The sequence below is a fragment of the Nannobrachium achirus genome (genome assembly GCF_963921795.1).
Source record: "Nannobrachium achirus genome assembly, chromosome: 12".
Taxonomy (NCBI): domain Eukaryota; kingdom Metazoa; phylum Chordata; class Actinopteri; order Myctophiformes; family Myctophidae; genus Nannobrachium; species Nannobrachium achirus.
In genome coordinates this window covers 43969134-43986535 of record NC_137832.1, presented here as the reverse complement: position 1 = coordinate 43986535, position 17402 = coordinate 43969134, and the positions used below count along the sequence as shown (strand labels likewise).

The window sequence follows — 17402 nt, the reverse complement described above, 5'->3', positions numbered from 1 at the left end:
AGAACATCGATAGTGGAAATTGCCGATCTACAAGCTAACAATGCGACACGTTGTGAGCTTGTAGATCTGCTATTTCCAATATTTTTTTAAATGTTCAACATGGAAACGATTATGACAAGTATGACAAAATAATTGTGATTATGTCAAGTAATTGCGATTAGACGATTATGTAATAATTGCAACAGGCCTAGATAGAGGACAACCACGACAAGGACCATGTGAGTCTGAAAGACGGCAGCAATACACACTATATTGTACATTTTTGGTTGAAAACGTTAGTGAATTTGGCGACTGTTGAACTTTAATTGGAATCTGTCAGGAAATCAGGGATTTCTCTTTTGAAAAATAACAAAGAACACCATCGATTTACAGATACTTCATAGACATTGACACAACAAAAGACAATGAGACAAAGTAGACTGCAGGTAATCTAGAGACATCTCTAGGCCCCTCACCTTTCCCCCGGCTTGAGAACGCACAGCAAAACAGAAAAGTGTGGAAGGTTTGCCGTTGCCTTCCACTTTAAACTCCCCAAAGGCTGCAGCGTGACCCTCGATGGGCTGGGAGACCTTTCTGTCCACGGAGTACAGCTGCATTGCTCCCACCACACGGTTTTGCTGCAGGACAGATGTACGAGAAAAAAGCAAGTATTAAAACAGAGGGATAAAAAAGGAACGTAGAGCATGCTCATCCACTCCGGTGAACCGGGTGCAGAACAAACAGAACATCAGTAGAACATATACTGATGATCCTCAAAAGCTCAAAACACGTCGCAGTGCGACACTTTTTGAGCTTTTCAATTGGAATTCTGAATAATTTTTTGCTATTTTTTAATTGGAATCCTGAAAAGTAAAATTTTTATTTAATTTCAAATGCATTTATATGTTCTTATGTATGAACTTAAATATAAATACATTGGACCTAAAGCGGATCATGTTTGCATGTTTGGAATTGGAACAGCTGAAATCAATAATATATCAGTATTCCGATATTAACCTGAAGGTGGGGGCCGCATGTGGCCCCCGGGCCACCAGCTGCCCATGTATGAACTAGAGGACAGCACAGGTCCAAAAAACAAATTGGACCCGGACGGAAATGAACCTGTGGATACTTGGACTGGGCTGAACGGACACAAGAAAAAAAAAAAAAAAAGATAAGACTGAGCCCGGTCTGAAACGGACCGGTCTATAACTGAATCCGGCTCAAAGCGGGGCAGAGGAAAATTCTAAATGTATTACACCTGTTCCCACTGCCACTGGGTCTCTGGACCCGTACTTGACCCGATGCTCATTTAATGCTAATTTCACCATGGCATTCAGATTAGCCGTGTGTGTCAGTCACCCTCCCCTGCCCCAACAGACTCGGCCGGAGATACTCAGGATACACAGAGGCTCTCCGCACCCTCGCATTGTGCACCCTAGCAGAGAGGCGCACCCAACTGTGTCTGGACTTTGCAAGGAAGCTGTTTAAGTCAAACTTCAGAAACTGGTTACCCCCCCTCAGGAAGGAGATCTCTGGTCGCCAAACAAGGAATGGAGATGACCTGGACACTCCAACATGCAAAACTGAGAGATACAAGAAATCACCAATCCCATACATGTGCAGACTCTTAACTCATTGACTGCCAAGGCACGAGTTTCACGAGTTATTACAGTACTCCCAGGCTGCCACAGCCCGAGTTTCCCGAGTTGGAAGCCATTTTGAAAAAAAAAAAAAAAATTTTTTTTTTTTTTTCTTCAAATTTTTAAAAAAAAAAAAAAATTCTAAAAATGCCTCAAATGTATTAGGCATGATCGCAATTGCGCAATTGCATGTTTAGCCCCGTAACAAACACATCTTTCAAAATGTCAAAAATGGCTGTTTTGTCTGACTTTGAAGGCTTGTATCTCATGAATGCCTGAACGGATTTCCAAGCGGATTTTTTTGTTTGAAAGCTGTTAAAAAGTACTACACATATGGTGCATGATCTAGGCATGGGCGTGCACGATCCGTGCACTAAAAATTGATCCGTGCACTAGAAATTTGGAAGGTGGCAGTGTTTGTTTTGTCTGACTTTGAAGGCTTCTATCTCATGAATGCCTGAACGGATTTCCAAGCGGATTTTTTTGTTTGAAAGCTGTTAAAAAGTACTACACATATGATGCATATATGGTGCATGGGCGTGCACGATCCGTGCACTAAAAATTGATCCGTGCACTAGAAATCTAGGATAGTGGCAGTCTGGTACTTGGGGGCCATCTTGAAATGGCATTCAATGAGTTAAAGTTGTACCATGTAACTTTTTTATAAAACAAATCTTAAAATTGTCCTAACTGTTAAATCGCTAAAGTTTTAGAACACCCACTCCGTTATTTTCAGCTTCTGAAGCCTTCTCTTTATATGTTTTCTATGATCCTGGCCGTGGACCGGATTTCGCGCCAAAATGACGTAATCTGCATCATCTGTATACGTTGTGTATACGTTGCCCAATCACATCGCCGATCATGCACACATGGTACACTACCGGCCAATCACAGCTTATCTGCTCTGGTCTCCAGGAAGCGCCTCCGCTTGGCTACAGTGTTTACCATGGTGAAGGATTTTAACCTCTTAATCCACAAATCCTGGCCAGAAAATTACGTTCTACCATGCGTTCTACCCCTCCACGGATTACTATCGGTCGCGGTGGTTTGCGGCGCCGCTCCGGTGGTCCGCGGCGGTGGTCCGCGACGACTCCGGCCGAAAAACGGCCGAAAAAAGCAATACCGCTACTGACCACTAGTTGAACTTACACAGTATAGCTTTAAATGATAATGGATTCTAGATTTGTGTTTTTAGGTTATATGGACTTTTAGATAGGCAAATGCATTTTATGATTTTATGATTTTTATTGTAATCAGCAAAATAATTCAGTGTTTTTTAATGGCACCTGTCTTTTTTAAACATCTGTGATCATGCTGAAAGTTGAATAAACATAAACATTCATCAAGTATATAGAGATATACTGTGAGACCCCAAAAAAAAAGAAAAAAAAAAAAAAAAACAGAGTAATCACAGACAAGCCAAGTTGAGACAGGAGACTCATTTCGACTGACATTTCGACTGACTGAGTGCAGCGTGCGCTCTGCTCTGTATTGCAGACAGACGGAGAACATTTTCGATAATTACACATAAACATTCTCCACACAGATGACGTTCCAACTTGCATCTTCCCGGGAAATTTTATTTGCATTTCAACTCGTTAAAAAGCCTCCATCATGGTGTTCAGCAGTGTTTCAATCGGCTGTTAACGTTAAACATGGCTCATTCAATATACAAGAACAGAGGATATGGATCTTGGATTGTAATTACGCCTATGTCTCATTTTAATACCAAAGGTTAAAGAGTTCAATATAATTTTTAAAAAGCTGGTTCATCCATTTCAAATGGACCGACTGAGACCCGTGGCCGAGGGACAAGTCAATATTTTGGACCCGGCCCGGTTCGGGGCTACCGCGCTACCCTCTAACAACATCTACTGCAGCTGCCATGCACACGAGTGTGCATGTGTGTGTGTTTCCATACCTGCGCAGAGATCCCGATCAGCAGTAGCCACTTCTGTTGCTCGTCAGTTCTGTAGTTGATGATCTGACATCCCGCCAGACTAGCGTGCCGATCGAACACCTTGGTGGGCTGCGAGTCCCCCTCCATGCTCCAGTGGTAGACGGCTGCGTCGGTGACGAGGGCCACTGTGTTGACCGAGATCCACTTCCAGAACATCACCTCCTCGGTCATGGCATGAGCCTTCATCTTGCTCTTCATCTCAATGTTGAAGATCTGCAGAGTCTTGGCAGCTGATGGGGAAGGGAGGCAGTGTCACAGATAAGACAGTGATGAAGTGGGACAGACAGAGAGCAGCAGTTTCCGTTGCATTTAACACTTTTTCGTTATCTCCTTGTAAGTTGTATGTAATAAGCTACCATGTAACAGATAGTCACACATCTAATCATGTGTATGCAATACATAAATCTTGTTTTAGTGTTGCTCATTTATGTGTATTATCCCTGCCAAATAAACACAAAACAAAAAGTATATATTTTAGTTTTGGCTTGTTTTGTGTTCTATACTATTTAGGTCTAAAAAAAGGCTACTACACTACAGGTACAACACCCTTCACATGTAGTTTATCCTGTCGCCAATAAAATGATGTGGAGGCCTTGTAAATTAATAATGCATTTATGCATATTGAATCACTGTATTTGTTTGTGAGCTGGATACTCTACGTGCATTTGAAAACATCAAGTGAATTAAATCATAAGTGCAGCTGATCACAACTTGAATGTCAAAAATAGTAAACCATCACCAGAGATATTGTGGGAAAACCCCTACGCCTAATCTTAACCCGTCATTGTACCTGGGCTGTGTGTAGTCTCTCAAGTCAGCCTATCTCTTCCACAATCTCTGGATGTTCCAGTTTGTAATTCAGCCCGTTCATTTGAGAAGAGGAAGATGTCATCTTCCACAGGAAAAGACCAGGAGGAATTTGACCAATCATGACAGTGTTCATGAAAAAGTATTTCAAAATATGTTTCAACTTAACTCAATTCACCCTTTATGCTTTGTTGATCGAGGTCCCCCAGGGGTCACTCCTCTTTGCTGAAATTAGCTATTTACAAGTTCACAGTGCAACACATATTTTGAGATTGTAGATCAGCTATTTTTGCAGAATGTTCACTTATGCCTAGAATATGGACACAAGGGTTAATGTGGTTTGACTGATCGTCTAAACGAACACTTGGCCCATAATCTTTTCCTTTTTTAATATCAAAATAAAATAAATGATAAATGTAAAATGAATACAGATTTACTAATATATATAGATATATAGATATAGATATATACACTCTGTATATGCAATATGTAAATGTATTATGTATTTATTCATTTCTACTCATCAGCTAGCTAGCTAGCTATATTTCAACTAATTTGTTTTCCAGTAGGAGTATTTACTACTCATTTTCAGAGTTTCTGAATTACAGACGGGTATGAATTACAGACATCTGGAAATTGCAGGAGCCACGAATCTGTCTTGAGAGACTAGGCTGTGTGGGCTGTTTTAATAAACCCAAGTATGACCACTAAGGAAACTAACTGAACTAATAAACAGCTTAATGGTGGAGTTGCTTTTGCAGACTGCCATCAGCACACATAATGATGCATGTATTGTACAGTATGGCATTCGTCATACCCTGCAAGGAACAGATCTGGACATGGATATGGCTGACTGGCACACGCTCACACACGCGTGCAAGTACCGACATAGACAACAACAGTCCCCCTCACCCACTCTTATCTGATATCTGATGAAGCATACCGCACATACATTCAACCAGCATACAACAGGTCATGCTAACACATGTATTGTTCTCATAAAAGTGTTTGTGCCAGGGTTTGGAGTGTGCATGGAGGAGGGGGTGATCACTTAAAGCAGGCGTGTTTCTGTCGTGGAGAAGTTTTGATTTAAGAACAACAACAACAACAAAAAAAAAACATCAAAACTCGTCAAAACTTGGTGGGAAGCCGAGTGGGGAGGGCGATCTGTCGCTGCACTACAGTGCCTCCTGTAGGTTGGTCAGGGTGCCTGTTCAGTGAGGAGCTGAACTGGGAGGAGTAGCCATATCTCTTAGGGATGGGACGATAAGCGATATTATCGTTTACCGTGATAAAAAGCACTCACGATAATCGTTATCGTAGAGATTTTATTTATCGTGATATCGTCCTCCATCATGCACTTCATCAACATGATCAATTCACCTTTTATTTGCCGAGCTGCATATCCAGTACCACTTAAACCCTCTATAATTGGTAAAAGGTACTTAATGGTAATATACGTAATGGTAATATACGTACTTGATACAGTCTTCTTTTCACTATCTATCAAATGTCAAAAAATAGCCGATCTACAAGCTCACAACGTGTCGCGTGCCGTTGTAAGCTTGTAGATCTGCTATTTTTTGGGAAAAGGTTCCACCCCAGGACAAGGGATTTTGATTATTGCGATAATATTGTAAATCACATGACATCCTCCCGGTGAATCTCCTTACTGTCAGGTGTCAGGCATCACGTGTATTGGAGACACGTGCTGGCCTTGGCCTACAACCTCCCTTGGACCAACCAGTACGAGGTCAACATAGACAAGGGGTTGCTCTAGGTTGAAAAAGGGGGTGAAAATAAAAAATAACAACAATAAAGAATACATGAGGGGATTATGAGGGGAGTCTTTTATGAGAGAGACATGGCTACTGCTGTATCATGATTCATGACCGAAACAAGACTGCCAGTGACAGGTAGTAGACAGACAGACAGACAGACAGACAGACAGACAGACAGACAGACAGACAGACAGACAGACAGACAGACAGACAGACAGACAGAAAGGAACTCACCATCTGAGAAAGGGGACAGAGAGCAAGGGAGAGAAAGCAAAGTGTCAATCAGAGAAAGAGAGAGAAGGAGTGGGCCAGAAGGGAACCGAAGAGTGAGAGCCCAGGGAACAAGGACATTTTATCCTCAGGAGGAAGAAAGAGTGAGCCAAAGAAAGAGAGACATAGACGGGGGAGAGAGAAAGAGTAAAAAGAAGCAAGAGACGGTAAAATAATAAAGTTTAAAGAATAGTTAACCACTTGATCCCCAGCAGCATCCCTATCGGCTCTGTGCATGACTGTAGTTCCCTTTCTGGGAAGGTGGCATTTCCGTTTCCTGTTCTGGGTCAGTTTCTCATAGCGTCATTTGATTGGCCCAGCAGCAGATTTGAACCGGAAACACACAACACCTTATGTGTTTCAACCGACCCAAACATTTCCTGAACAGCAGCTAGTCTTACAAAGAGAGACCATTACATTCTCAATGCATTACACAAAAAAGTCATTTAGTCAAGAAAAGAAAATATATTTTTTAAATAAATAAACGAGTATGCTACCTTCAGGAAAAGGGAACTACAGTCATGCACAGAGCCTATTCTGGGGGCGAAAATAGTGAAAATAGCAGATCTACAAGCTCACAACTTATCACAACACATTGTGAGCGTGCAGATCGTCTATTTTAGGCCAAGATGTTTAGTAGAGCAAAAACAGGAGGGGACCTAGTATGGTGTGGTTAATGAAAATAAAGGTTTCAGGTGAAAATCTGTTATTTTCGTTGATAGATCATAAATTGGCCTCAGTATGTACATTTGTCTCAAGCCTATGAGAGACTGCACGAGAGACGGAAAAGACTAAAGACTTTGGAGACTGCATTATAGCTAAATCATTCTGATCTGGCTGCGCTTGTATTTGTGATCCAAGAGCTGGATTCGGTGTCAGGAAATCAATTTACACAACCAATTTAATACATACAGGCAATGGAATTGAGTGCACTCCAGTCTCCATATATTTATAGCATTGAGGAAAGAGCATTAGTCATCGTCATTATCGCACAACGGTGGCGATGCCACATGAACACTAGATGGACGAAACAAAGCTGAAACCAGGAACAAGAAAACAATCAAGCGTGAATCCCATGCACTTCCCATGAAACTTACATCAAAATTCTCACCTGCTACAAAACTAAGTATTTGTCATCTAATGTCCGAGCATTGTCCATGCTCGAACCATGGTCACAACCATGGCCCCTTACGCCAATGGTTCTCAACCTGTGGGTCGGGACCCCCAGGGGGGTCCCCAAATTATTTGTGTGTGTGTGGGGGGGGGGGGGGGGGTCCCCAGATGATTCACTTAATGTGCAACATTGTTTTCTCACTCAACAGTAAGCAAACCAACATAAAGTTTAAGTGTATAGAGGGTTTATTTATAAATTAAACATTGGCCAAATTGTCAAATATTAGAAGCAGAAATTGTGAAAATAGACGATCTACATGCTCACAACAACGCCTCGCAACTCTGCTATTTTCACAATAGAACCGTGTGATACAAATGTAATGCCTCAACTCTTTCTTAGTGCTCCTCAGGGTGAGGGGTCCCCAGTTAAAATATGAACATTTTGGGGGTCGCGGCCTGAAAAGGTTGAGAACCCCTGCCTTACGTTACCTTTAAGGGCGATGACTTTGCTGGCAGGGTTCATGATGGCGCTGTCTGCCGAGATGGGTCTCCTGATGGGGTTGGTGGGGTCCGACATGTCCACAATCACCACCTGGTTCTGATCGCCCACCTTCTCCCTGATGCAGATGAACTTGTCTGACTCCATGGTAAGGTAGCTGAACCCGATGTTGGCCGGGTTCACTCCCAGGTTCTGCAACTGCAAGGAAGAGGCCAAAATGACTAGGGATGCGCCGATACAGGTTTTTTCAATTTCGATCAGATCCGATATATACACATTCGGTTATTTCCTGATACTTTACCGATACCCGAAACAGTAGGCTACATAGTAAGTATTAAAGAAATGCATCACCTTTCAATTAAAGCCATTTATTAATTGTAGGATAGGCTTCGGTTCAAATAACAGAGTGCAGTCAGTGCAACTGAGTGCAAAATGCAATGGCAACACGTGTCTCATGTCTCATCTTAACTCATTGCATGCCAGGCCCGATAGTCCCGAGATTATTTCAATGTCTTTCCCCGCCAGGCCCGATAATCCCGAGAGAAAAAAATAAAAATAAAAAAATAAAATTTTCAAAAAAATGTTTTGACCCCAAAAAATTTAGTAGGCATGATAGCAATCGCGAAATTGCATGTTTAGCCCCCATAGCAACCCCATCTTTCAAACATGGCAGCCATCTTTGTTTACATTTTAGGAAAACATAATGGCTGCTATCTCATGAATGCCTGAACGGATTTCCATTCGGATTTTTTTGTTTGAAAGCTGTGAGCAATGTGGACACACGTGGTGCATTATCTAGGCATGGGTGTGCATGATCCGTGCACTATGAATTACATGGAAGTCTATGGAGACAGGGGCAGGGGAGAGTACAAAGGTATTGTTAAATGGCGGGTTAAGAGTGGAGGAGCGACGAAAAAGGTTTGCTGGATAAGATTGTGGGATATCGTTTATTTAATAAGTATATGCTAAAACGTTTGGTTATGGGTTTACAATTGCGTGATTATATTGCATATTTATAAGCCAGAGACTTTTTTTATTATTATTTTTTATCTGTGACTTGGATCGGTGACGTTGTGTCCGATATCCGAAATCCCAATAACAGGCAACATAAAGACGATCACCATTATTACTGTAATGTCACGTCATCATTTATCATCATTGGTCCCAACATATCATAAAAAACATGAGTTCAGACAGCGTTCATATATCAAGTCATCAGGAATGGGAGGAAGCAGAATACCACCCAACTACAGGGCCTGCAGCTGGCACCATGTTGAGCAAAAATAAAAGATGTATTCAAGTGAAGCCAATTTCAGACATCGGAAAGAGTCATTCCTCCCTGGCGAGAAAGAGAAATTCAACAGTCAAATAAACATGGCATGGCACTAGTTGACATTTGCCTCGAAGCAGGGAGCAGTAGGTGGCCCACAAAAAACAAGTGTTTCTATTAAAAGTGCAGACGTTCTGTTCCAGTTTTCCTGGGGATGTTCTCATGGCTTTTTTTTTTTCAAACAGGGATGTTTGGCGGCATAGCGGGAAACCAGACACACAGCAGAAATCAAAATATTAACTCAACCAATAATACAGATTATTATCCCCCCCCCCCCCCCCCTCCTGGGGATACAATAATGACCATCACAATTCTGATAATTCAATACGGCTAATTGCCCGATTATAGCATTACCCTAATTCAACAAACCCTGTGATTGCTTAGGCTTGAATTGAAGTAGACTGTTACTTCACTTATCATTTGCTATGTAAACAACCAACTGCTAGTGGGAGAGAGTTTAACTTCATCTAGCATAAATAAGGGTGAGAGAGCACAAAAGTGAAATAGTGAATCCCCAGAGAGGGGATCTGCCCTAGCCGAGCATGAATTAGCATCTAGACCATTGGTGAAGTCACTGTCAACTAATCCATTACATATTCAAAATGTTTACTTTGCTAATGAGGGGTTGCCCTGAGACCTGTTTGATGCAGCATCGAGGGCTTGCCCAGGATGGCATTCTTCATGTCAGGTGGACTTACTGCAAAACCTCATGAGCTTTACTTTGATGAACGCGCTTCGGGACATAGAAATTGTTGCCAGCACATAAATCAACCTTGATTGTGAACCAGGGAGTGCCGATCAAACAAGATCTTACTCTGATGATCAAACTGGGAATAGCAGACGCTATTATTCAGTCTGAGGCAAGGGGAAAGGAATCCTTTCGCCAAATCACAAGGACAGCACTATGCGCATGCTAGCCTACGGTCCAAGAGAACCCTTTAAATCATGTCCACTGCAAAAGAAATAAAAAAGACTACAAGGTTTATAAAGGGCAGACAGCGCGTTACAGTGATAATCCCATGGTAAAATGGGCCCAATTTGGATCCATTTATACACCCCAAGAACTTAAATTAACACTGGAGATTTTCGCAGTGCTTTTTGGAATAGTTGTGGCGTAGACAGTGGAGCGTTCATAATGAATCACGTCCATGTCATGACGTTCCACCCGCATTTGCTAGGAGAGGGTGTTTCACTTCTCTCTGTGAAGACTGTGCAGAGGAATGGGGAAGTATGGGAGCAGGGTTTAACAGAGGGGCACGGGGAGGACCTGCAGGGAGGCCATACGCTGCTGCCTTTCCTCCAGCTGCCAAAACCAAACTTATCTTGAAGAAGAGACAGGAGGAAAAGATGAGGAATATATATGGAATTATGGATGGCACAGGGAAAGCGTGGTATATACATATATATATGTTTAGAATTAACACTAAGGATTTGGCTGTGTACCTGTATAAAAAAGGAAGGAAGAGAGCTGGAGGAAGCTATGTCAGTTATGCTTCCAAGGAACAGTAACATAGGCCTTGAGTAATAATGTACGGGTTGGGGTGGGACGGCTGACTCACCGGAAGACCCCCCCTCCCCTCTTCTTAATAGAACATTCCAGACTAGATCGCTCTTTAACCACAACCTTGTGTCTCCAGCTATCATACACTATTACATACTCAAATAATTCATCTACACACACACAGTCTCTATATTACCGGTATATTGCTTAACTACCCTTGTCTAGAGCTTGTCAACTGGTTGAACTAATATTAGTGAAAATGGCAACGGAACATACAATAACTAATATTACCCAACAACATGGAGTTTTCTTGCAATGGAATGGACTGGGTGGACACATTTGCAGATGATTAACTATATTTGCAGTGGCACTGACAAGCTGTGGGATGGTGTTTTTTACTGGTGTTTCAGTCCGAGTGTGGGGAAAGGGTGCGTTCGGAAATGCGCACCGGACTGCGCGGGCGTTTATCGTGGGCTTGCCCAGGCCTTACGGCCTGGGCATAAATATAACGATTGCATTCACCACGGCTTCGTAACTCGCGCGGCGCTCCGCCGGCCGCGCGGCCCTGGCCCGCTCTTCGCGGCCACTCGCGCCTGCGGCGCTCGGGGGCGAAGAGCAGGACCAAGGTCCGCTGGCCTTCGCGCCGCTTGCAATGTCGTGGACAATAAAACGAGCGCACCCTTTCATACACTCTGACTGAATCACCAGTAAAAAACACTCTCTCGACAAGCTGTAGTGTTTTACAGCACAGAATGGGTTTGGGTCCCTAAGGAGATCATGTGGGTTACACAAACACAATTAAAGACTGAGGAATGCAGCAAATGGAACCATTGGTGATGTTACAACTTCACACATTCCATGATGCTGAAAATGAGAAGAACACACACACACACACACACACACACACACACACACACACACAAATATAGAGATATAAATTAGATAGACTAGCCCTTACCCGTTCAAAGATATGAGCTCTGAAATGATGTGCAGTGTGTGGGTTATGGGGTGCACTGTGCACACAGTATGAGGGATGGAAAGTAACTTTAACTGGCGCTTGCATGATAATATGTAGGAGCATCAATGTAAGAAATACCTGTTTCGTTTAATGGCTACAGAGATACTGTGTACCGATCTGCATGATTTTTGGACAACATCTGTAACAGGGCCAGACACCCCCACCCCACCGCCTGCTCGCGCACACACACAAACATGTTGCCTCATGCTAGATGCAGAATAGATAAGCCTCATGCTAGATGCAGAATAGATAGTAGATACACCATAAAAATGCTAATATACAGCATACGATTTGTGAAAGTGACAAACGGGCTTCACAGTTATGTCAGGTGTGTTCATATGCTAATGGTGATGTGATTTCAGTAGGGATGGACATCGGTATCGGCCAATATCAAAAATCGGCAGGTATTATATCAAACCGGCCGAATCGGTGATCGGCAGGTCACTGACATAAAACCGGTTTTATGCCAATTGTGTCTATGGCACTGCACAGCATGATGCTCTGGTCCTGTGACTAAAGTAAACATTAGTAAGTAGCAGCCAGTCTACTTAGTGGCAGCCTACAGAATACAGATGGTGCTGATTACTGATTAATGTAAGGATATATTCCATAATCCTGTGTCAATGTCGTCTCCAAAAAGAAGGAGAAAAAAAAAACAGACGGTCATATTAGACTGGATATTGTCTGTGTTTTTGGATATTGTACTATTGTGATTGATTTGGCATTAGTGTTCTTCTAGCTTATTGGTACTCAAATTGAAGTATGTCTTGTAGGCCTACTTGGCCTGAAAAAAGGGTGTTTGAGCAACCCTATTTTCTAGTTCTTAGCTAAAGAAATCGGTATCGGAAAAATCGGTTTTGGCAGGTCAGACCTTCATAAAACCGGAGGATCGGTATCGGCCAAGAATTTTGCAATCGGTCCATCTCTAGATTTCAGATCAATTGCTCCAGCCACTGAGGAGAAACGCTGTGACAGACAGACAGACACTCAGACAGACAGACATTTGGAAAATTATATGTTTGATATAGCATGTATAAGAGGTATTATAAATAGATCCATTAACAGCGAAACTGTTAAAGCCAAATCATCCAAATGTAGCTTTAAACAAGAGTAGCATTGTGTGTGTGTGTGTGTGTGTGTGTGTGTGTGTGTGTGTGTGTGTGTGTGTGTGTGTGTGTGTGTGTGTACAGTATTAATCAACTCTGAGAATGTAAAGAAATAACCATTATGGGCCCATTTACGGTGTGTAGCGTGTAGCATTTTGAAAATGCAGTGCACACAGACCCATGTCACCCTCTCACTCTGATTGATGTTACGGTCTACATGACTGACCGCAGATGATCATCTTGGGTCGTTAGCGGAGCTGTGACGGTCACAGCTGGGTTCTGTGGGACCGAAAATGATGAAATCACTTCTACTTCCGGCTTCCTGTCCTGATGTGATTTGCTGGGCTTTAAATGGGCCTGCTTACAGTACATCATTGGCCTTATTACATGTGCCTGTCAGACCCGACGGCACCAGCCCATTGACAGAGTGAGCATATACCCATCAGCAACTGCCGTGTAGCAGAAAATCATACAAAATTGGCTGACAGGACGATGTCAGCAAGTGGATTGTTTTACTTAAAAAGTGCAACCAGCAAAGCCACATTATCCCTGTACTCTCGTCAAAACTTATTTCAGAGAAGCCCCCCACACAGGAGCGTCACAAGGGGGGGGGGGAAAGTGGGACTGAGTTACTAGGAGGGCCCAAGGTGGAGGGGCCTTAATTATTTTAATACTTTTGGGGGTCCTTCACATGAAAAGGTTTGAGCACCACTGACATAGAAACATAGGTTTTTCAAAAAACCTTAGAAGGATTTGAAACATTTATAGACTGCACACATTTTCAAGATTTTTCAAAAATAGTATATCTACAAGCTCGCAGCACGGCAATCGGCTGTATATCTTATATCTAAAAAGAAAAGCTCGTATATCTGCTATTTTTCAATAGTCAAAGCACCCAGGGCCCAGAATTTGGTGCGACACCCCTGCCCCCACAGTATGAGGCTACATTACATCCTGGCCCACACATCCAAGTAGAAGTAAGTAGGGCATACATACTAGAGCAGCACTAATCCATCTAGTCAATTAATTACACACTTTGTCATGCTCTCACACAGTTCCAGACCAGAGATCATAAATCAGACTAGTAAAAATAAGCGCAAAAAAAAAAAAAAAAAGAATAACAGTGGAGAGAGTAACTTCACACACAGCTTAAAGTTAATGACAGGGTCGTGTAGACGGGCTATGCTTAGCTACTGATGCAGAGTGAGAAAATGACTGGCATTGCTTCTCCCACAAGTGAAACAATAGCCCTGAGATCCATAGATCATCTAACATGTCCACATTACACACTGCCATAGAGCTTTTAGTTGCTCTTGAATGGAATATTTCAGGACTTGGGACACTTGCACTTTGTTAAAAAGGTGTCTCTTCTTCACCGCACACATAGTTATATTGTTTCAGGAATAGTCTACCACACTGTCCACATGCTACCAAAAACCTTGACCCGATGCTGTACTACCAGTCCCACTTTCTAACGGTGCTGATCTCCAGCCCAAACTGTAGGGGAGAGCTGTAAATGCCAGGACAGGGGGAAAAAGCTAAACAACTTGAGGCCCAAAGTCCTAGGTTTGCAAATTCCAAGCATTTTTCACTCTGCTGGAGTTACCTAGATTCATGGGGGGATATGACTGGGGCAGAGCCGGGATTTCACGGTTGCACTGGAATAAGAAGAACTCTTGCTTTTCATTATCCAAATTTGTTTCTTAAATGAATGTAGAGTTTGGGGTATTTTATTATGATCGGGGACCTAACAGACTGGAAATTGAGAGGGATCCCAGATCATCCCACTGCCCCCCAATCAGGTAAATTGGGGATCCACTGACTGCTGTCAGAAAGAGATGGGCCTTGTGTAGCTTGAGTAGACTCAAGGCTGGCACCGATTTTAGTGCATAGAGGATCTTTGGCTGAGGGAGAGTAGGAATAGGGCTACTTGGCCAGAGGAAGGGAGCAGAGAGGGGGGTGGGGGCTCACTGCTCTTTCTTGTGAAAGGCCATTTGACTGCCTGGTGTTACCATAACAACGGGCTACAGATGAGGAGGGGGTGCAAAACGCGTCACAAAGTTTTTCTTCAGCTGCAAGACACCAGCCCATGGGGCAGCTATAGGGAAACGATCATTAACAATGTCCACTGATCTCCAAAGTGTAGCAAAGGGGACAACTATGGACATTTCGCCACAGCCATACTGTCGGTGTTGACACTTTTCTGAAGCCTACACAATACATAGCCTACACACTGTCTGTGTGTGTGTGTGTGTGTGTGTGTGTGTGTGTGTGTGTGTGTGTGTGTGTGTGTGTGTGTGTGTGTGTGTGTGTGTGTGTGTGTGTGTGTGTGTGTGTGTGTCACAACAACACAATCAGAGACTGGCTCAAGGCCATTTACTAGTCTGTCGTTAACATGTTGATGCGGGGGATTCTCTCTATCTCTGCCATTCTCACTGTGTGACACTCTCCTCACATGCTTGCAACATCCAAGAAATGCCTTGCTGGCAGACAGAGAACTAAAACATGGGATATGGCACGGGCCCCCCCAGTATGATGCAAGAGGCAGATTACACAACAATATTGTTAAACGTTACAATAGCGATTATGTTGCTGCTGCGGGATAAATATGACAGTAATATGGCAGCTACACGGCTACATAACAAGTGTCATCCAGGTTTCAGTTACAACAGCTGAGCTCACTTGTCTGCCTACCAAACTGTCAAAACACTGCAGTTTGACTGGGCGCATGCAGACATAGACAGTGCCTGATTGGAAATGACAGCGACACAAGTGTTGTTTTGCGGCGTATCGAGAGAGGGTCCGCATTAGACCTGTGCTGCCTGTTCAATTTCTACAAGTCATCATCTGCCCGACAGCCAGGAGAAAAGCAGGCCTGTAGCTATATCGAGCACCACCCTGCAGCCCTATTCCCAGATCCCATTTAAATGCGACATGTGCCGTTGTGTTTGTGAACCTACGAGGAGGAGCTCTGCAAAAACAGAAGTCATCTTTCATGAATTTTAGGCGTTTTTTGGGGGGAGGTGGGTGGGTGGGCTCCTTACCTGCAGATGTTCCTGAAATCGTATCGGCAGTATCTGAGCCATTCTTGAAGCTTTTCTCTGTCCGCAAGAATCCGCAAGGAAAAGGAAAGGGGAAGGGGGACACGAGGGGGGGATTGATGTGGTCTTTTACTGTGCGTGTGTGCCCTAAATGCCCTCAAAAAGTACAAATAAGACGGACAGTAGTATAGGAACTGGGTCTTGTGTGGCTAGCGTTGATATCACACGAATCCACTCCACTGACTGCTCCCATACATTCACTACTAGCCCCCCTACAACAATCCTCAAGCAAAAAGCTCAGCAGCGCATCATCCGCTAAGGAAACTAGTCCACTTCAGTTTACTATTCAGACAGCCCGATACGAAAGAGACGTTTCGTCAGAACTCCCACGGAGCCTTTCAGGATTGACAGCGTCAGCGAGTTAAAACATGGTTGGATTGCCAAGCAGCGTGCGTACACAGTTCCCTCAGAAACACCAATGCAGTGGCGGAAAAACACACACACGTCCTCTTTGTAGCCCTCCGCCGCAGCCCCTTCTCCTCTTCTCTCCTTCTCTCCCCCCCTTCCCTTTTCACCAACTTCGAACTCGGGGCTCGTGACACGAGCGCCCCACCTTTTTACCATCTCTGCTAAAATCAAGTGCGGGAAGAACACACCCCCTCAAAAGTATGTTGCAAGGTTGTGATTTTAACCAGTGATGTTGATGATGACAGAGAGTTAGAATTAAAGGGCTTCTAAACTAAAAGCTCTCCCACCTTGTTTGGTCTAGTGTAGTGAAGCCTGCCTCCCCATCTCATCATCGTCATCATCATCATCACCACCACCAAGACCTTATTCCATCAGCCAACTTATAGAATGCAGACAGTGAACCTATTACAAATAATAATAATTGAGGTAGAACCAAACAAGGTTTTTAAAAGTGGGGTGTGTGGGTACCCCGACCCCAGGCAGTTCTAGTGGCCTCCAGCCAAATGAAGGCTAGTTTCATATATGATTCAATGTCTTTATAGTAAATAGATAAAATGTAAAAATGTTGCTCCTCTGAGGGTGTGTGGGAGGCTATCTGTAATATAAACTGAAGACATAACATAAGCAGTATTAAGAGAAGTAACTGAAATTCTAAATTTTGCTCAGGATGTTGAAAGAACCAACATATCAGCAATAGATCTGGCGTTCTCAATATACTTTACATATAGTTTCTTCCAGTAACAAATGGTGATGTGAAAAATCACTAGATGAATCAGTTTGGAAGTAAGACAATACAAATGTAATATTGATTTAATGGATGAGTAACAAATGCAAGGTATTACATTGAATTAAATAATCATTGTCAAATATAAAAGGTTGTAACCTA

The 17402-nt window shown here is 43.1% G+C and overlaps 1 protein-coding gene across 3 annotated transcripts in view; it reads right to left on the bottom strand.

Moving 5' to 3' along the window:
- The window catches only part of cltcl1 (clathrin, heavy chain-like 1), a gene marked incomplete at its 3' end in the record, with an annotated part of 39623 nt that extends 23467 nt beyond the window's left edge, over positions 1–16156 (bottom strand). For all 3 annotated transcript variants that reach the window (XM_080737943.1, XM_080737944.1, XM_080737942.1), the window contains exons 1-4: positions 16052–16156; positions 8043–8250; positions 3544–3812; positions 456–617 (exon numbers count right to left, since the gene is read on the bottom strand). In XM_080737943.1, coding sequence (XP_080594069.1) covers positions 456–617; positions 3544–3812; positions 8043–8250; positions 16052–16093 — 681 coding nt within the window. In that variant the 5' untranslated portion in view covers positions 16094–16156. The remainder of the gene's footprint in view (positions 1–455; positions 618–3543; positions 3813–8042; positions 8251–16051) is intronic.
- Between the last annotated feature and the right edge of the window lie 1246 nt (positions 16157–17402).